The 21564-nt window shown below is 42.3% G+C and overlaps 1 protein-coding gene across 1 annotated transcript in view; it reads left to right on the top strand.

The window, feature by feature from the left end:
• LOC145342123 (connector enhancer of kinase suppressor of ras 2) overlaps positions 1–21564 on the top strand; it is a 711051-nt gene that overhangs the window by 210220 nt on the left and 479267 nt on the right. Inside the window, exon 4 of the mRNA XM_080187363.1 lies at positions 1810–1897. Coding sequence (XP_080043489.1) covers positions 1810–1897 — 88 coding nt within the window. The remainder of the gene's footprint in view (positions 1–1809; positions 1898–21564) is intronic.

The raw sequence follows: 21564 nt of genomic DNA, 5'->3' as shown, positions 1-21564 counted from the left end.
ATAAAGTTTGAAGATGATGGAAAACTTGATAACATATTTGATAGTGATAGGTGCAATCTTCAGGGTATTATAGATGGAATGGTGAAATGGCAGTAACATAGATGTCAATGCAGACATGTGTGAAGTGATGCACTTTGGACAGAGTAATATGGAAAAACGTAATACTATCAATGACATGATTTTGAAAGTGTAGACGAACATGTTCATTTGCACAGCTCCTTAAAGGTGGCAGGGTTAGTTGAAAGGATGGCTATGAAAGTGTGTGGGTTACTTAGGTTATAAATAGACAGAACATAATAGAGATCATGCTCAAAATTTCTAAATCACTGATTAGGCCTCAGCTGGACCCTTGTGGAAAATTGTGGGCTAAAGGAAAGATAGGTAAATCTTAGTATACAGAGGAGGTTGACCAGAAGATTACTAGGAGTTGACATTGACGTTCAATGGCTTTACCGTTGCTGAAATCCCCATTGTCAACATCCTGGAGTTACCACTGACTGGACTAGCTGTAAAAGTACTGTGACCACAAGAACAGGTCAGAGGTTAGGAATCCAGCGGTGAGTAACTCATCTCCTGACTCCCCAATGCCTGACCATCTACAAGGCAAAGTCAAGAGTGTGATGGAATATTCCCCACTAGTCCAGTGAGTACAGCTCCAACAAACTCAAGATGCTCAACATCATTCAGAACTAAGCAGCCTGCTTGATTGGCATGCCTTCCACAAACATTCACCCCCTCACAGTAGCAGCAGTGTTAACCAACTGAAGGATACTCTGCAAGGATCTACCAAGGCTCCTTCAACAGCACCTCCCAAACCCACAACTGGAAGTTCCCCTCCACCTACCATCCTGACCTGGAAATATATCACCATTCCTTCACTGTGGCTCATTCAAAATCCTGGAACTCCCTCCCTTAACAGCACCTTGAGTGTACCCACACCACATGGACTTCAGCAGTTCATGAAAGCAACTCACCACCATCTTCTCAAGAGCAATTAAGGATTGGGAATTAATGCTGGTCTAGCCAGTGACACCTAAATCCCATAAACTTTTTAAAATACCAGGAGTAAGGGATTTCAGTTATGAGGCAATGTTGGAAAGTACAGGCTGTTTTCCTTGGAACAGAGAACATTTAAAGTTGAAGACAAAATAGTGTGGATGCTGGAATCTGAATCAAACACAAAATGCTGGAAAATATCAGCAGGTCTGACAGCATCTTGGAGAGAGTGCTGACGAAGGGTCGCCCTGACTTGATTATCTAGCATTTTCTGTCAACATTTAAAGTTGGCCTAGTAAACATTTTCAAAATAACAAGGGGCTTTGATAGAGACAACAGAGAGAAACTATTCCATCTGGGGAATGGGTCAATAATTAGAGGTGATAGATTTAAAATGATTGTCAAAAGATCAAGAGGGGAGAAATGCAGAAATCCCAACAACTCTGCAAGTTGTTGGGATTTGAAGCCAGCTATCTGAAAAGTGAGTGAAACCCATTCTATAATTAATTTAAAATAGGAGTAGAACAGGTCCTTGAGCATGAGGAACTTGCAGCATTGCAGACAAAAGCTAGGATATGGATGAAACCTGACTGCATTTTCTAAACGCGAGAACAAGCAGAATAGATCAGTTGGTGCTGTATGATTCTATGAATTGTAAAGTTAATTGTGATTTATTTGTGTCCTGGGTGCTATGTAATTACATGCTTAAAAGTGTGTTAGTGTTTCTAACTGGTAAGGATACGATTAAATTGTCATTTGAAAGAAGGATTTACCACTATTATTAGAATTAATTCTTCTTCATTGTGTTTTTAGGTCGCCATTCGTTAGTGTGACAGAATACTCACTTCTAAAAAATAACATTGTTCAGCTGTGCCTGGAACTAACAACCATTGTGCAACAGGTGAGGATTAAACTCATATTGAATAACCATATCGCCAAAAAAGGATTCAGGTTGGTTGCCCGTTGACCCATTATCATACCTAATTGAAATATTTCTTCATTTACAATAAATTAGCACAATAACAATTTATTACAAATAATTATTTTAATCATAAATATGGTTGGTAAATGTCATTGCAGCAGATGCATAAATTGAAGGATGCGCAGTCACATGTGACACCTTTCTGATCGAATGAAGCATCAGGCAATCCAAAACTTAAGTCACAACTCAGTTAATGATGTTTCCACTGAATCTCATTCATAATTATCTGCAACTCTGCCTCTGAACGAAAAGTGGATCAGAAGATTGTGAATATTTTTGTGATTGAGCCTATGCTCTTCGGCAACTTATAAACTGCAAAGAGCTAGAGGGTTAGATGCAAGCCGACACTTTTGGTTGATATATACATAGTTTTATATCTATGCTTCATGGTCAATTATTTTGATTGTTAAATGCTCTGACGTTACTCTTGCACTCAGCTGTAAGTGATTTGTAATCCAGCCAGAAATATTTCCTTAGACGGTTGGATTAGTTATGCTTGAGTTGGAAAGGGTTGTGCATTAATAGAAAAATGCCACAGCCTTCAAAGAAAGACAATTTGATTTGCAATTTTCTCTCAGTTACGGATCCCTGCATTGATTTATAAGATGAGTATGCTTTGAATATAACATTGAATATAACAGGTGTGTCATGCTGTGTTCTATTTTAACTCAGAACTTTTCAATATTGAAATCTGTGGAACTCATTTGGAGAGATTAGAACTCATTCAGAACCCAACCACTTAGACAGAGTTAAAATTGGGCCTGTCTCTCCCAACACTGTTCGTTCCTGTTCACCAACGTTGGCAACTTTTAAATGTAGCCTATGCCTCCTATGAACTGATGTTCAAAAATCTTAAACTTCAGGAAAATGGAGTGGACGATTGAGTCTTTTATTTTTGGTCTATTGAACATGGTATGAAATACACACCAAATGTTCCTGATTTATCCCATCGTCCCACAATAGATGAGGCAACCATATTTTCAGCCTACCGACAGATTGATTGCAAGATAGAAATGTACTCAGGAACAAGTAAATTCAACAGAAAAAAACATGAGCAATGCTAAACTTCTGTCATTGGAGCCCAAAATAAATATTTTTTAGATTCCTAGTTCTTTAAACTTTTATTATTTTTTATATCAGTGCCTATGCTTAAAAATAATTTTGTATCAGAAAATTGATCAGAAACTGCAAAGAATATTATGTAGTTAGTCGAGATTCTAACTTTTCCTTCTGATTTTGGCGTTAGGGTGAGCATTAGATATTTCACTCCAGGTGTGATTCGTTTCACTCGGTAGGAAGGCTTCATCAAAGCAAACTTTATTTCAGAACGTACTTAAAATATAACAAAAAGAATTAGCATAAATTTTACCAATCGGAAATACTTAACCATGACAAGATATAATTCTTAACAACCAGCAATCTGTATGGTTTCAATGTAAGTAACATGCTCCACAGACATAAATCCCTTTTGCGGAACCAGGTTACACCAAAAACTGATATGCTCATGTGGATGCAAGATTTAGCCTTTAACATATCTGGATTGAGATTCTCATACAGCAACCTCCAGAGAGTTGCACAGCAGCAATTCATCAAAGATCCTTAGACAGCATCTTCCAAACCCACGACCACTTCCATCTTGAAGGACAAGGGCAGGCAAGGACAAGGTGGAACACCACCACCTGCAAGTTCCCCTCCAAGCCACTCACCATCCTGACTTGGAAATATATTGCCATTCCTTCACAGTCTGTGGGTCAAAATCTTGGAATTCCCTCCTTCACGGTATTGTGAGTCAACCCACAGAACATGGACTGCAGTGATTCAAGAAGACAGCTCACCGCCATCTTCTCATGGGTAACTCTGAATGGGCAATAAATGCTGGCCAGCCAGCAATGCCCATATCCCATGAATAAATTAAAAAAAGGAAGATCTACCTCCAAACAGCAGAATATCAGAGAATGAGACTGATTTCCAGCCAGATTCCAGTTTCTAGATCCAAAGAAAGAAAGACAGAGAAAACAACATCTTTCTGAAGATCCTTAATTTCTCTGTGTCAGCCTAGCTCCATCCAGCCACTTGATTCTACTGTCAATCAATTCAATCAAGTTCTACTCTGCAAAAACACAGGGGAACACTAAAAACAACAGAACAGCAATAGTCCAGATTAAAACAAACATTCTAGAAATTAGGAGCAATTATGCTGCTGCTGTAACAATACAGGTCTGCTGGATGCAGACCCAATAGCACCAGTTAGAACAGAAACTAAAATACGTTTTTTCTTAAAGGCACAGTACCATCACACACCTAAGTGGTTGATCTGTTTGAAATGAAGAAGTGGCCGTTAGCCTCTTGTGTATATTACAGTTAAAGAATCTTCTGAGCACAGAGTTGTCAAGCAAATTTGCACATTGTCACAATGGAGGATCTTGAGACAAAATCAGTGCTCGGCATACAACATACCCAACCCTACCTCAAATATGGCAATAACTGCCTTTTCCCATTTCAACTGCTAATTGACTTGTGGCATATTTCCAGCATTTTCCATTTTATTATCATTTTCAGAATTTGTGATTTACTTTACTTTTTTATTTATTACATTTATTTGAATGATAGTTCATGCCTTGTGCAGGCATTGCATGGCAGGCTAATATTTTGTCGAGGCAAAACAGATATCATGCTGGAAAAACATAAGAACATAAGAAATGGGAGCAAGAGTAGGCCATCTGGCCCTTCGAGCCTGCCCCGCCATTCAATAAGATCATGGCTGATCTGTCGTGGCTCAGTTCCATATTCCCGCCCTCTCCCCATAACCCCTAATCCCCTCTCTTATCAAAAACCCATCAACCCGCTTCTTAAAAATATTTAGCGAGGTAGCCTCCACCACTTCAAAGGGCAGAGAATTCCAGAGATTCACCACCCTTTGAGTGAAGAAGTTCTTCCTCAACTCCGTTCTAAACCGCCCCCCCTTTATTTTGAGGCTGTGCCCCCTAGTCCTACTATCCTTTCTGAGCGGGAAGAGTCTCTCCACCTCTATCCTATCCATCCCATTCATCATCTTATACGTTTCAATGAGATCTCCCCTCATTCTTCTAAACTCTAATGAGTACAAGCCTAGTTTATTCAGCCTCTCCTCATAGCTCAACCCCCTCAACTCCGGCATCAGCCTAGTAAACCTCCTCTGCGCTCCCTCCAAGGCCAAAATATCCTTGCGTAAGTACGGCGCCCAAAACTGCACACAGTACTCCAGCTGCGGCCTCACCAATGCCCTATATAGCCTCAGCAAGACCTCCCTACTTTTATATTCAATCCCCCTCAAGATGAAGGCCAGCATCCCATTAGCCTTCCTGACCACCTGCTGCACCTGCAAGCTGGGTTTTTGTGACTCATGCACAAGGACCCCGAGGTCCCTCTGCACTGTCGCCTGCTGCAGTTTTTCTCCACGTAAGTAATAATCCTTCCTACCATTATTCCTACCAAAGTGGACCACCTCGCACTTGCCAACATTAAATTCCATTTGCCAGTTCCTGGCCCATTCGCCCAGCCTATCTAGATCCTTCTGCAGACTCTCCACACCCTCCGCACAATTTGCCTTTCCGCCAATCTTGGTGTCATCGGCAAATTTCGACACCATACACTCGGTTCCCTCCTCCAGATCATCTATATAAATGGTAAATAGCTGAGGCCCCAGCACCGACCCCTGAGGCACTCCACTAGTCACCATCCGCCAATCCGAATAGCACCCATTGACCCCCACTCTCTGCCTCCTATTTGACAACCAGTCCTCTATCCACGCTAACACCCTATCCCCAACTCCATGTCCCCTGACCTTCTGCAATAACCTGTTGTGAGGTACCTTGTCAAACGCCTTCTGAAAATCAAGAAAGACCACATCCACCGGCTCTCCTCTATCCACTGCCCTAGACACATCCTCATAGAACTCCAGTAAATTTGTCAGACACGACTTCCCCTTAACGAAACCGTGCTGCGTCTGCCCTATCAAGCAATTCCCCTCAAGATGCCTCGCTATTTCCTCCTTGATGACGGATTCTAACATTTTACCTACAACAGACGTTAAACTAACCAGCCTATTATTCCCCGCCTTTTGCCTGGCACCCTTCTTAAACAACAGCGTAACATTAGCCGTTTTCCAATCTTCCGGCACTTCCCCGGAATCCAGCGACGTCTGGAAAATAACCACCAAGGCATCCACTATCACCTCCGCCATTTCTTTCAGAACCCTCGGATGCATTCCATCCGGTCCTGGGGACTTGTCCACAATCAGCCCCTCCAGTCTGTCGAGCACCACCTCTCTAGTAACAGTAATGTCATTGAGACCTTCCAGTCCTACCACCTTTCCATCTCTAACACCCGGCAAATTATTCATGTCCTCCTCCGTGAAGACCGAAACGAAAAAGTCATTCAAGACCTCAGCCATTTCCCCATCCCCTACCACTAAGTCCCCCTTCTCATCCTCTAAGGGTCCAACGTTCACCCTAGCCAGCCTCTTCCTTTTTGTGTACTTATAAAAACTCTTGCTATCCTTTTTTATATTAAGCGCTAGCACAGCTTCATAGTTTCTCCTACCCTTCTTTATCACTTCTTTGTCAATCTTTGTTGACATTTAAACCTCTCCCAATCCTCTTCTCGCCCACTACTCTTAGCTACTCTAAACGCCTCCGCTTTTAATTTAACACTTTCCTTCACCTCCTTCATTATCCACGACTGATTACCTCTCCTCCTACGGTCCTTTTTGACCATCAGAATAAATTTCTGCTGAGCACCAAGAAAGATCTCCTTAAAAATCCTCCACTGCTCCTCAGCAGACCTACCTTCCAACGCGCACCCCCAGTCCACATTCGCCAATTCCTCTCTCATCCTACCGTACTCCCCTCTGTTCAAACAAAGGACGCGTGTCCGGGAACCCACTTTGTCGTCCTCCATCTGCACCAGAAACTCCACCGTACAATGATCACTCTCCCCAAGAGGATCCTTCACCGCAAGGTCCCTGATTCTACCCGCCTCATTACATAACACCAGATCCAAGACAGCTCGCTCCCTCGTCGGCTCCAACACACACTGTTCAAGGAAACTATCCCGGCAGCATTCCAAGAACTCCCCCTTGAGCCCACCGCGTCCAACATGGGTCGACCAATCAATATGCAGATTGAAATCCCCCATAACTATGGCCGTCCCATTCCTGCACGCCACACTTATTTGCGCGTTAACAGCCCGCCCCACCTCCAGATCATTATTTGGGGGCCTATAGATGACACCCACCAGCGTCTTCCTCCCTTTGCTGTTCCTAATCTCCACCCACAACGATTCCACTTTCTGCTCTTTGGCTCCAGTATCATCCCTTGCTACCACCCTGATGCTATCCTTAATCAGCAGAGCTATGCCCCCTCCCCCACTTTTCCCTCCCGCCTATCCTTCCTAAACACTTGATACCCCTGGATGTTCAGCTCCCAGTCCCTGTCACCTTGCAGCCACGTCTCTGTAATGGCCGCCAGATCATATCCATTTATGTCGATCTGTGCCACCAGCTCATCCACTTTATTCCGAATGCTTTGTGCATTCAGGTAAAGTGCCTTCATCCCAGCCTTCCCCTGGACCTTATTCATACTCATGCCCCCATTCCCTTTAATATTGGGACATCCTCAGCCTCCACCCTTACCTGTACCCTCTCCTTAACTTTAGGCCTCATGTTCTGATTTTTTGAGGGTTGGATATTTAAGGTATGTTAAACTGTTTCTCATAGCTTTTCCTGGTTTTGTTGTTCCATTGCATTCCTAATCACATTAGGTTAATTCTTTTCTTGTTTTCTTGCACACCCACACCCTTCTATCTTGGTTTCCCCAGCTCAGATTGGGAATTCCTCAGGCACACCGAGGCTTGGGCTCCTGGAGATTGATTAAAGTCAGGTGTCATTACACTTTGAGAGAAACAGAGAAAGATTTGACTCTCCTTGAATTGGACCTTTAGACTGCATTGGATGCAGAGTGCTGGTGGCTTTGATAGCAAAGGGAAGCTTGAGTTTCCACACCTACGTTATTCCAAACCACCACAGAATAAGTCTTGTGTATAGTATTGAGCAAAAGACAGAAGTATTGCTTATCCTTGGAATTTTTACCTCTTCTCATACAAGACCAGATGCATGACAACATCCCACTAAGGGGAAGCAGACTTCCGAAAGATGCAGGAACTATAGGTCAAATGTGTATTCTTATTTAGTTCATCCCAACTACTGATCAGAAAGGGATTCAGTTCAACTCGTGCAGATAGTTTGGAACCACCTACATGAAGTGATGAAAACAAATGATTAAGTACGTGGTGATAATACTTGTCGAGAGAGTGGGATTTTCTGGCCTTTTTTGCTGGCGGGATCTTCTAGTTGTGCTGAAGGAGCCCCCATAGTGGCTTTTCCTGTGGAGGGACGGGTGAGATATGCAAAAAGATGTAGACATCAGTGGACTGGAAGATCCCCGCTGGCAGCCAGTGGTAAGCTGCCTCTGATGAAAAACACCCAATGCTGGGAGTAGGGATCTCACTCTGTATTTTTTTTTTCTTTCAAAACACAACCAAGTACAGTGACATTGTTGAATGTATAGATGCATCACTACTAAGTGTCTAACTCACTACATTTCACTGGACTGGTGGTCAGCCAGTGGGGAGGTTACTATTTTTTCGGGCCTCAAGCCCAGTGGAGGTTCCCCCACCTTCCCCTAACAATGTTTTCTCTGGCCGACTTATCATATCCAACCAAGCTCCCTACCCATTCGACTGTCCTAACCAGGGCTTGCTAGCCTGGCCCCATTAAGACCCCAGGCCTACCATAAACTCCAATTACATTGTAGCTTCTTTTCTCCATGGCCACCATTCCAGGTGATGCTGCTGGGACTGGAGAGATGACTTTGGAAGAAATAGCCATAGCATTTTATTAATCACCAGTGTGTAACATTGGTGAATTACAATTTTTTCAATTTACCCTCCCTACCCTTTCTATAAAACCTTGTGGCTTCAGTAGGAGTAGAGTCACAGAATGGTTATAGCACAGAAGGAGACCACGGAGTCTATCGAAAGAAAAAGGTCGATGCTTGTAAATTTGTGAATTCATAAAAAGAAAACTGATTTCAGACATGTTCTACTTGGTTTAAAAATCTACTATCAGTGCTCAGAAGCCACAAACTTTGTCCTGTTCAGTTTAGTATGAAATTTGTTCGACCTTGCTGCTCTGACAGTTGATTGCGCCAGTCCTGGAGAATAGTATGTGGGCCAAAAAATACTCTGTGTTCCACTATGTGGTCTGGAAACTTTACTAACCTCTCTTGAGCCCTGAGCTCCATTAACCTGCACTTCCACCCTCTCCTTTAACTTTGATTTTCTAATTCTCCATACAACTGAACCCCACCCCCCTCCCCCTTCCCCCCAGTATTTAGTTTAAAGCCCTATCGACAGCCCTAGTTACATGATTCGCCAGGACTCTGGTTCCAGCACAATTCTGATGAAGACTGTTCCATCTGAACAGGTCTCTGTTCCCCAATATTGGTGCCAATTTCCCATGAATTCAAACCCATTCCTCCTACACCCATTTTTGAGCCACGCATTTACCTACTTAATCTGATTGACCCTGTGCCAATTAGATCGTGGCTCAGGAAGTAATCCAGAGAGTATTACCTTTTTGGTTCTGCTTTTCAATTTAACTCCTAGCTATTCATACTCCCTTCGCAGAACCTTTATTGCTGTTCTACCAATGTCAAGTCTTATCAAGTCTTTTACCCTGATGATAGACTGCCCATGCCATAAAATGTTTGGAGTGGGCAGCAGGGCTGGAGCAGGAGGGTCTGTTTTTAAACCAAAATATTTAAAGGGTGAGAAGAAAGGAGTGGTCCCTCTCCAGAGGCTACCCTTTTCCGATGATGGGGCAGCCCCATTGGACTGAAATTGCCCCTCCCCCTTCCTTCCTGGCTACCCACTCGCACCCTTAAACTCATGCCATTTCGCCACTCCCCCATCCCCTCACTGCCCTCTCCCTAACCTTTGTAAACCCTCTTGCTCAGACAAGCCAAGGCCCTGTGATCTTGTCTTTACCAGTAGTCCTGGCGGTTGCTAGTGATGCCTTCCTGGTGCTGTTGGCACTGGTGTAGCTGCTGGCCAATGTGATTAGCCAGCAGTTCTAGAAGGCAGGACTTCCACACCAATGAGGGGCAAGAAGCCCACTTAGCTCTGAGTCAGGATTTCCACAGCAGTTTATGACTGTGGGGTGGTTGGGGTTTTCCCTGCTGCCCTCCCCGCACCCCCCAATATTATTCCAGCCTTAATATCAGGACCTCGTTTATCAGTTGTAGAGAACATTAAAACATTTGATTTTTATTTCGTTGCCCCATGTGCAGCCCCTTTTGCCTTGCTGTTCATTTTTGTTTTTATTCTTTTCCTGTCCTACTTTGTTTTAACTTTATTGTTTACATATAGATTTTACACATTTCACTTATTTGTTTCCTTTTCATTGGCTCAAAACAGTGGTAGTTTTAAAGGTGCTTTTTCAACCAGTCATCATGTTTTTGTACCTTAAAACTCAGACAAGCTGCTGCAATTGTGTGCTTCTGGTGAATCCCATAGCTCAACAGCTTGTAGATCAGTCCCTATGCTGACAACGCATAGAAGGGAAATTAATGGATAATACAGGGGGTCATCCAGCATTTTGTGCTATACTCTTCATCTGACTGTTGTATTAAAATATATGACCAGACATTGAAACAAAATTGATGGATATGTCACCCAAGCCCAAGAACTGTGAGTGAGTGATTTTTAGCTTTGTAACTGATGCTGAATTCAAGGTGTTAAAATTGGTATGTATCGAGCTTTGGATGGAATTCAAAATTTCTTTCAGCTCTGTACAACAGATCATCCGAAAAGAGCAGCCATGCCTAATTTACTGCACCCGTCAGTTATGTCCAGGAACATGCTGCAAGTAAATTGCTACTTGTGTCCCATGGGATAGAAAGCCGAGAAGGTCCTCATTCATATTTCGGTTCTACCAGTCTGTTAAGGGACCATTGAACTTCATACATCCTGTCTTTCCATCTGACAGGTGCATTATCAATCTACCTTTCTGCCTCAGGCAGCTGCATTGTTGATGTGACGCCACTCAGTGCTGGTGGCAATTCTCGCATTAGGCTACGGAAAACTTGAAGACCGGATTCAAAACTTGAAAATGATTTTTCCTCACCATATTGTAGACTGTATATTGACTTTCTTCATGTGGAGGCTTTAGAATGTGCTCATCTGGTTTTCTAAAAATAAGCCGTTGTTCAGCTATCTCCCTGCGACTAAATAATTTAAAATGTGCTTGGACAGTGAGGCTGACCACATATTGAGCTCTTTCTCTCATACATACAAGGGATTAATGTATTAGAATTGAATAAACTGGGGTCACTTAAAATTTCAGACAATTAACATTGCTTTCTTGTCAGAAGTTACTCCATTTATAAATATTTCTCTATAAATCAAGCCCAAGATTTTGGTGTTGCAAGTCACAGCTGATTACCACAATCTATTATTTATTATTACAGAGACTGGGTAGATTTGCTATCAGATTTAAGCACTGAGAAATGGAAAGATTACTTCTTCATAAAAATAATACTTTTTTCACAGTCTAACTGGGTAGACTGTTGCATGAAATGGAAAGGTGGTTATAATGTTATTAAAGAGGACTCCCTCCACTCCCAGTGCACTGTACAAGCTCCATTTAAGAGTTTGGGAGTTTCCCAGGGATGATGATGAGACAACAATATATTTCCAGGTTGGATTGTGTGTGATCTGGAGGGGAGCTTGCAGATGCTGGTGTGCTCATATGTTGGCTGCTCCTATCTTTCTAGCTTGGAAGATGCTGTCAATGAAGCCATGGTGAACTGCTGGAGTGTTTTTTGAATATGGTATCCACTGCAGCCCTATTTTGCCAGTGGTGGAGGGAATAAATATTTAAGGTGGTGTATGGGTTGCAGATCAGGCAGGCTGCTTTGTCCTGGATGATGTTAAGCTCTATGAGTGTTAGATCTGTTTTGAATCTGTTCAATTTAACACTGTGGTAGGGCCGACCAAGATGATGGAGGGTGTTCTCAGATTGAAGTTTCGCTAATGACTGTATGGTCGCTCCTACTAGTATTTTCATGACGCCCATGTACCATGAATGAATAATAAAAGAAGGGCTGGGTTACAACTGCTTGAAAGGTCAACAGTGACAGAGCATTCAGAAGCAAGATTGTACAGGCATTATGTGAGCCTCAGAAAGAAAAAGGATAGCACTGCCAAATCTAGAGCCCCCTGATTATCTAGAAGCACACAAGTAAGATAAAGCAACAAAAATAAGGCATATAATAATCACAATAAGACATGCTAGGAAGCCTAGAAAAGTATAGAAAATACAGGAGGATGTGGAATACAAAATGAAGTTAGGAAAGTGAAGAGGGGATATAAAAGAACAGGTAAAATCAAGGGAATCTCAAAGATGTTTTGTCAGTACATGAAGATCAAGAGAATAATTAGAGGAAAGTGTCCACTTCAGAGGACCGCAAGGAAAATAAATACATCTATTTCAAGAACATAAGAATAGAAGAAATAGGAGCAGGAATAGGCCATCCGGCCCCTCGAGCCTGCCCCGCCATTCAATAAGATCATGGCTGATCTGTCATGGCTCAGTTCCACATTCCTGCCCTCCCCCCATAACCCTTAATCTCCTCTCTTATCAAAAACCCATCAACCCGCGTCTTAAAAATGTTTAGCGAGGTAGCCTCCACCACTTCAACGGGCAGAGAATTCCAGAGATTCACCACCTTTTGAGTGAAGAAGTTCCCCCTCAACTCCGTTCTGAACCGCACCCCCTTTATCTTGAGGCTGTGCCCCCTAGTCCTACTGTCCTTTCTGAACGGGAAGAGTCTCTCCACCTCTATCCTATCCATCCCATTCATCATCTTATACGTCTCAATGAGATCTCCCCTCGTTCTTCTAAACTCTAACGAGTACAAGCCTAGTTTATTCAGCCTCTCCTCATAGCTCAACCCCCTCAACTCCGGCATCAGCCTAGTAAACCTCCTCTGCACTCCCTCCAAGGCCAAAATATCCTTGCGTAAGTACGGCACCTAAAACTGCACACAGTACTCCAGCTGCGGCCTCACCAATGCCCTATACAGCCGCAGCAAGACCTCCCTACTTTTATATTCAATCCCCTTCGCTATGAAGGCCAGCATCCCATTCGCCTTCCTGACCACCTGCTGCACCTGCAAGCTGGGTTTTTGCGACTCATGCACAAGGACCCCGAGGTCCCTCTGCACCGTCGCCTGCTGCAGTTTTTCTCCACGTAAGTAATAATCCTTCCTACCATTATTCCTACCAAAGTGGACCACCTCGCACTTGCCAACATTAAATTCCATTTGCCAGTTCCTGGCCCATTCGCCCAGCCTATCTAGATCCTTCTGCAGACTCTCCACACCCTCCGCGCAATTTGCCGTTCCCCCAATCTTTCAAACTGGCTATTTGATAAAATTATTTTGATCTGAAACATTCCTGATTAGCAATGACTCATACCAGAGGAGTTTTTAACCTTCAGAAAACCAGCAGGGACCTCATTATCTTTAAAGAGGTGCTAATGCCCGTTGTGATTGTCAACAACTAAACTCTGAAGAAATACATCAACACCTTTTTACGTTTCTACGGTAGAGCTCCAGCCAACTGAGTCAGCATCTCTGAAAAAGGCATTCTGATTCCTTTATGAAACATAACAAGATTTCAGACCTGGGATGATGCATCCTTTGTCCAACACCCAGGAGAAATGGGAGGTGCATCATAATATCACCCCAAATTTGCTAGATCCTGTAATATTGCTATGTAAAACTGAACCCTGGAAGTCTACCATCTTCCCACTGAGCAGGTAGCAGCAGAAATACCTCTGTTTGAATTTAGAATTGCCTGGTGCTCATCTAAACTGAACTGCTGGAACACTGGAACTTGTGGATCTGTGCCTTCTAGATTAATTCATCTCTCCGTGCCTTCTCCCATTGTGGAAGACCTTGCATTTGGAATGATGGATCATCCAGCAAGCCAGCTTGCTATTCTCTGTAGGAATATGCCACTGGACCTTTGATTCTGGATTCTGGGCTTGCATAAAACCATAACTTGCATTTGATAGGGCTCTGCCCTATACCCTTACTTTCCATTAACATTCTTTTAGTCTATGTGTGTAAAAGGGGCAGATTGCAAATTTCCTTTCCTGCACTTTGTGTGTATAAAATAAACCTTATTTCACCTTGTATTGAGTTTGCTGTGGTGTCATAAATAGAGGATTGGAACTGAGGATTGAATTCAGTTCAAACTGAGAGATAGAGGAAAATATGCCACCACTTATAAAGAAGGAAATCAGAAATCAAAAACATCTTTGTGTTTGCAGCCAGGCAGAGGGAGAAAAATCAGGGCCGTTTAAATTAACACACCACCCCCAAATGCTGCCTTCAGTCCATAACAAAGGTAACTTACGTGTTGATGCATATGATGTGGGTAGAGTTCTCAATTAATATTTTGTTTCTGGCTTCACAAAGGAGAAGAATAATGTAGACTTTCTAGTTAATAATGAGTGTGAAATATTAGATAAAATAAGCATAACTTACTGTAGGGACTGAGATACTTGTAGGTGGATAAATTACCAGGGTCAGATGGAGTGTATCCCAGGCTGACACAAACTGAATTTACAAAATAATGGTTTGTGAATAGAACTCCCACTCACCTGACAAAGGAGCAGCAAGTGCTCTGAAAGCTAGTGGCTTTTGCTACCAAATAAACCTGTTGGATTTTAACCTGGTGTTGTGAGACTTCTTACTGTACTGGTGAGTTACCAGAGGACTGGAAGTCTGCAAACGTTGTACCATTATTTAAAAAGTGTGTGAAGGCTGAATAATTATCGACCATAGTCAGTCTGACTTAAGTGATGGGGAAATTCTTCGAATCAACTCTGAGAGCGAGGATAAACTGTCATTTAGAAATGATGAGAAGTAGAAGCAGGAATAGGCAATTCAGCCCCTTGAGCCTTCTTGCTTTTTAATACAATTACGGCTGATCTCATCTCAGCCTCAACTTCACTTACCTGCCCATTCACCATAGGCCTTCAAACCCTTACTAATTAAAAATCTGTCCAACTCTTTCTTAAATTTACTCAAAGTCCCGGCATCCATCACGCTGAGGTGGTGAATTCCATGGACTCATGAGCCTTTGAGAGAAGTAACTTCTCTTCATCTCTTTCTTACAGTGCTACCCCTTTTTCCTAAAACTTTGACCTCTTATTCTAGATTGCCCTACAAGAGGAAACATCCCCTCCACATCTACTTTGTCAATCCTCCTAGAATCTTATATACTTGTTCTTCTAAACTCTAGAGAGTATAGGCTTAAACTACCTAATCTCTCTTGCTAAATCAACTCATCTCTGGAATCAATCTAGTGAACCTTCTCTAAACTGCTGCCAATGCAACAACATCTCTCCTCAAGTAAGGTGACCGAAATTGTCCACAATATTCTAAGTGCACTCTTACTAATGCTTTGTACAGTAGCAGTGACATTTTACTGCTTTTATATTCTATTCCTTTAGCACTAAGTGCCAAGATTCCACTTGCCTTCCTTATTACCTACTGTGCCTGCACAAGTTTTCTGCAGTTCATGCATCAGGACACCCAGAACCCTACAAAATTTATCTCCATTTAGATAATTTGCCTTTGTATTTTACCTACCAAAATGGGTAACCTCAACTTATCCACATTAAACTCAATCCACCATATTTTGTCCCATTCTCTTAACCTATCCATATCCATTTGTAAATTTCTTATTTCATTATTGCAACTTACTATCTCACCTATTTTAGTGTCCTCTGCAAATTTGGCAATGGTACCTACTATTCTTGCATTCAAGTCATAGAACATAGAACAGTACAGCACAGTACAGGCATTTCAGCCCTCAATGTTGTGCCGAGCTATTTCCAATCCCAAGATCAAGCTATCCCCTCCCTATAATTCTGGAGTGCTCCATGTGCCTATCCAATAACCGTTTGAAAGTTACTAAAGTGTCTGACTCCACTATCACAGCAGGTAGTCTATTCCACACCCCAACCATTCTCTGGGTGAAGAATCTACCTCGGACATCCCTCCTATATTTCCCACCATGAACCTTATAGTTATGCCCCCTAGTAACAGCTACACCCACCCGAGGAAATAGTTTCTGCACGTCCGCTCCATCAATTCCTCTCATCATCTTATAAACCTCTGTTAAGTCACCTCTCACCCTCCTGCGCTCCAAAGAGAAGAGCCCCAGCTCCCTCAACCTTCCCTCATAAGACCTACCCTCCAAACCACGCGGCATCCTGGTAAATCTCCTCTGCACTCTCTCCAATGCTTCCACATCCTTCTTATAGTGAGGTGACCAGAACTGCACACAATATTCCAAATGTGGTCTCACCAACGTACTGTATAATTGCAGCATAACCCCACGGCCCTTAAACTCAAATCCCCTGTTAATAAACGCTAACACACTGTAAGCCTTCTTCACGGCTCTATCCACTTGAGGGGCAACCTTCAGAGGTCTGTGGATATGAACCCCAAGATCTCTGTGTTCCTCCACATTCCTCAGAACCCTGCCGTTGACCCTGTAATCCGCATTCAAGTTTGTCCTCTCAAAATGAATCATCTCACATTATCAGTGTTAAACTCCATCTGCTACTTTTTGGTCCACCTCTGCATCCTATCAATGTCTCTTTGCAGCCTGCCAGAGCCCTGCACCTCATCCTGTGCTCCACCAATCTTGGTGTCGTCAGCAAATTTACTAACCCACCCTTCAGCCCCTTCTTCCAAGTCATTGATAAAAATCACAAAAAGCAGAGGACCCAGCACTGACCCCTGTGGTACACCGCTGGTAACTGGCTTCCAGTCTGAAAATTTTCCCTCCACCACCACCCTTTGTCTTCTATGATACAGCCAGTTCCTTATCCAATTAGCCAAATTTCCTTCTATCCCACACTTCCTTATCTTCATGAGCCGACCATGGGGAACCTTATCAAATGTCTTACTAAAATCCATGTATATGACATCTACAGCTCTACCTTCATCCACATACCTAGTTACCTCCTCAAAGAATTCAATCAAATTTGTGAGGCAGGACTTACCCCTCATGAAACTGTGCTGACTATCCCGGATTAAACTGAACCTTTCCAAATGGTCATAAATCCTATCTCTCAGGACCCTTTCCATTAACTTACCGACCACTGAAGTAAGACTAACTGGCCTATAATTACCAAGGTCGTTCCTACTTCCTTTCTTGAAAAGGGGAACAACATTTGCCACTCTCCAGTCCTCTGGCACTATCCCTGTGGACAGTGAGGACCCAAAGATCAAAGCTAAAGGCTCCGCAATCTCATTCCTTGCCTCCCAAAGTATCCTAGGATATATCCCATCTGGCCCAGGGGACTTATCCACCCTCAGGTTTTTCAAAAAGTCATTAATATAGATGCTAAGTAATTGGTGCACAAGGACCAAACCCTGTGGCATCCCAATAGTTACATCTTGCTAACCCGAGAAAGACACATTTATCCCGACTCTGCTTTCTGTTGGTTAGCTAGTCCTCCAACCAAGCTAATAAGTTATCCCTAATCGCATTTGAACTAACCTTGTGTATTAACCTTCTGTGTCGCACCTTACCAGATGCCTTCTGGAAGTCCAGATATACTACATCTACAGCATCCCTATGATCCACCTTGCTTGATATATCTTCAGAGAACTCAAGCAAATTAGTTAAACATGACTTACCCTCATAAAACCATGCTGACTCTGATGGATTACATTTTAACTATCTAAATGTCCTGTTATTACTTCCTTTATAGTAGATTGTAATAATTTCCCAACAACAGATGTTAAACTAATTGGCTCATAGTTTCCCTCAATTTGCCTCCCTCGCTTTTTGAATAAGTGCATTATATTATCATTTTTCCAATCAACCATAACTATTCCTGCATCCAGGGAGTTTTGGAATATTGTAACCAATGGATCCATTATCTCCAATGCCATTTCATTTAAGTCCCAAGGATGTAGGCCATCGGGCCTGGGGAAATTGTCTGTCTTCAGTCCAATAATTTGCTCAGTATTTTTCCCTACTGACATGATAGTACAAAGTTCTTCCCTTTCTCTAACCTATAAGGCACAAATTTATCAGAGATAGCTTGGTTTTGTTAGGGGAAAGTTGTGCCTTACTAACTCAATTGAATTTTTTGTGCCAGTAACAAGGAGGATTGATGAGGTTAGTGCAGTTGATGTGGTCTGCATGGATTTTAGTAAGGCATTTGAAAAGGTTCCACATGGTAGACTGGTCAGAAAAGTAAAAGCTGATAGGATACAATGAACATGCCAGATTGGATCTAAAATTGGTTCAGTGACAGGAGATAAAGAGTAACATCAACAGATATTTTCACGAATGGAAAGCGCTTCCCTGTGGTATTCCACAAGGCTCAGTGTTGGGCTCTTGCTATTTGTTCATTTTTTTAAGGACTTGGGCTTTAAGGTAGGAGGAATGATTGGGAAATTTACAAATGACACCAAAATTATAGTTGATAGTGAAGAGAATAGCTGTGGACTCTACAATAATAACAATGGTTTGGTTGAATGGGTGAAAAAGTGATAGGGGGAATTCAGTCTGGAGAAATATGAGGTTATAATTTGAGTAATAAAGCAAGAGAGCAAAACAATAAACTGAAAGGCACTGTGAGGGGTGGAGGAAGTGAGAGACCTTGGAGTGCATGTCCATAGGTCCTTGAAGGTGGAAGGACTGGTTGACAATATGTTACAGAAAGCAAATGGAATGTTTTCTTGCTTGTACAAGGTATAGAAGACAAAAGGAGGGATGTAATGTTGGAACTCGATAAAACACTGGGGAGGCTACAGCTGGAGTTTTATGCACAGTTCTGTTCAGCACATTGCAAGGACATAATTGCTCTGGAGAGAGTGCAGAGGAGATTAACAAGAATGTTGCCAGGGCTAAAAAATAGCAGCAGTAAGGAAAGATTAAGTAGACCAGGGTTGTTTTCTTTAGAACAGAGGAGGTTAAGGTGTAAAAAACTATGAGGGACTTAAATATAATCGACGGGGAAGATAAGTTTCCCCTTGCAGTGAGGCCAATTAGCAGGGGGCATAGATTTAAAGTGATTGATAAAGGGATTAGGGAATATTGTCAAAAACCTTTCCACCCAGAGGGTGGTAGGTTTCTGGAATTTGTTGTCCTGAGTGGTGGTTGAGTCAGTAACCTCACCTCGTTTAAAAGATGCCTGGACCTACATCTTAAGTGCTGGAACCTACAAGACTATGGATCGGGTGCTGGAAGGTAGGATTAGAATGGGCAGTTATTTATTTTCAACCAATGCAGAGACAATGATGTAAATGGTCTCTTCTGTGCTGTAACTTTACTATGGTTCCATGGTTCTGTGGATTATCAGATGAAGCTGCTTGATTGGGGAGGACAAGGTCAAGTAAGTTTTTCTCTTGTGTTAGTTCTCCCACTACCTAGCACATGTCTGGTCAGGCAGGTGTGTCGGTAATGCTACTGAATTATTTATGGTGATGGACATTGATGCTTCTCACCCAGCATACATTATGTTACCTTGCTACCCTCCATGCTTCTTCCAAATGGTTTTAAGTATGGAGGAATCCACGTGGGAGTGTGCGGGGTTGGGGTGAGGGTAGTGACCATAGATGGGTGGAATAGGTGATAATCAGCAGGCAGTTTACTTGCCCATACTTGACCTGATCCATGAGAGTTCATGAAGTTGGAAGTTACAAGGAGGACTTTGCAGGGTTGAATCGCCTAGGTAAGCCTTTATTGTGTCTCCATCTAAAGCTTAATCTGTGCTGGGTGATCTGAAATAAAAACATAAAATTCTGAAAATACTCAGCAGGCGAGGTGGCATCAGTGGAGAAAGAAACTCAGTTAACGTTTCAGGTCAATGACCTTCCATCAGAACACTGGATGCTTTCTCTACTTAGTTCTTATTAAACCTCTTTACAGTGGTTTGCTGGGCCATTTCAGAGTCAAGGACATTGCTGTGAGTCTGGAGTCACCTACTGGCCATACTATCTTAACTGAAGGCTATCAGTGAATCAGTTGGGTTTTTTAAAGTGACAATCCATTAACTTTGTGATCATCATCTCGGACAACAGTTTTTAATTCCATTATTTCATTAATTTCATTAATTAGCGAGTTAGCTGTGAGCGAATCCTTGGGGATGAGTGACCATAATATGGTAGAATTCTTTGTCAAGGTGAATAGTGATGCAGCTGATTCTGAGACCAGGCTTCTGAATCTTAATAAAGGTAATTGTGATGCTATGAGGCGTGCATTGGCCATGATGGACTGGGAAACATTACTGAAACGAAAGTCAGTGGACACGCAATGGCAGGCATTTAAAGAACAAATAGGTGAACTCCAGAAGTTGTTTATTCCTGTTTGGCTCCAGAGTTGTAAGGAAATTGTGGCCAAACCATGGCTTACAAGGAAAATTAGAGATAGTATCAGATTCAAAGAAGAAGCATACAAATTGGCAAGAAAAAGCAATAAGCCCGAGGACTTGGAGCTATGTAAGGTTTAAAATTCAGCAAAGGAGGACCAAGAGATTGATTAAGAAGGGAAAAATAGAGTATGAAAATAAGTTGGTGGGGAACATAAAAACTGATTATAAAATCTTCTATAGATATTGTAAAGAATGTAGGCCCCTTGTAGTCAGTGCTGAGAGAAACGTTTTTTAGTGAGGAGCTGAAGGAAATCAGCATTAGCAGAGAAATGGTTTTGGGGAAATTGATGGGACTTAAATCCCCAGATCCTGATAATCTTCAACCCAGAGTACTTAAGGAAGTGGCCCTGGAAATAATAGATCCATGGGTGGTTATTTTCCAAAATTCTTTGGACTCTGGAATAGTTCCTACAGATTGATATTGTAAGCCAACTATTCAAAAGGGAAGTGGAGAGAAAACAGAGAACTATAGACCAGTGAGTTTATTGTTGCAACTGGGGAAGGATTTCATAACTCGGCATATGGTATAATGAGACAAAATCAGCATGGATTCACTAAAGGGAAATGATGCTTGCTGAATCTATTGGAATTATTTGAGGATGGAACTAGTACAGTTGACCGAGAAGAATCAGTGGATATTTAGACTTTCAGAAGGCTTTCAACAAGGTCTCACATAACAGATTACTATGTAAACTTAAAGCACGTGGGATTAGAGGTAATGCCTTGATATAGGTAGAAAGCTGGTTTGCAGATAGAAAGCAAAGAATTGGTATAAATGGGTCTTTTTCTGATTGACAGTCAGTGACTAGTTGAAGCCCATTCCACAGGGATCTGTACTAGGACCTCAACTGTTCACATTATATAGTAACAATTTGGAAGAGGGAACTGGATGTATTATCTCCACATTTGAAGATGATACAAAGTTGGATGGGAAGGTGAGCTGTGAGGAGGAAGTAGAGGTGCTTCACTGTGATTTGGACAGGCTGAATGTGTAGGCATGTGCATGGCACAT

This window comes from Carcharhinus amblyrhynchos, chromosome 4 (genome assembly GCF_965287045.1).
Source record: "Carcharhinus amblyrhynchos chromosome 4, sCarAmb.v2.hapA, whole genome shotgun sequence".
Classification (NCBI taxonomy): domain Eukaryota; kingdom Metazoa; phylum Chordata; class Chondrichthyes; order Carcharhiniformes; family Carcharhinidae; genus Carcharhinus; species Carcharhinus amblyrhynchos.
Note: the sequence above shows the minus strand (reverse complement) of the source record. Positions and strands in the feature narration are given on the sequence as shown.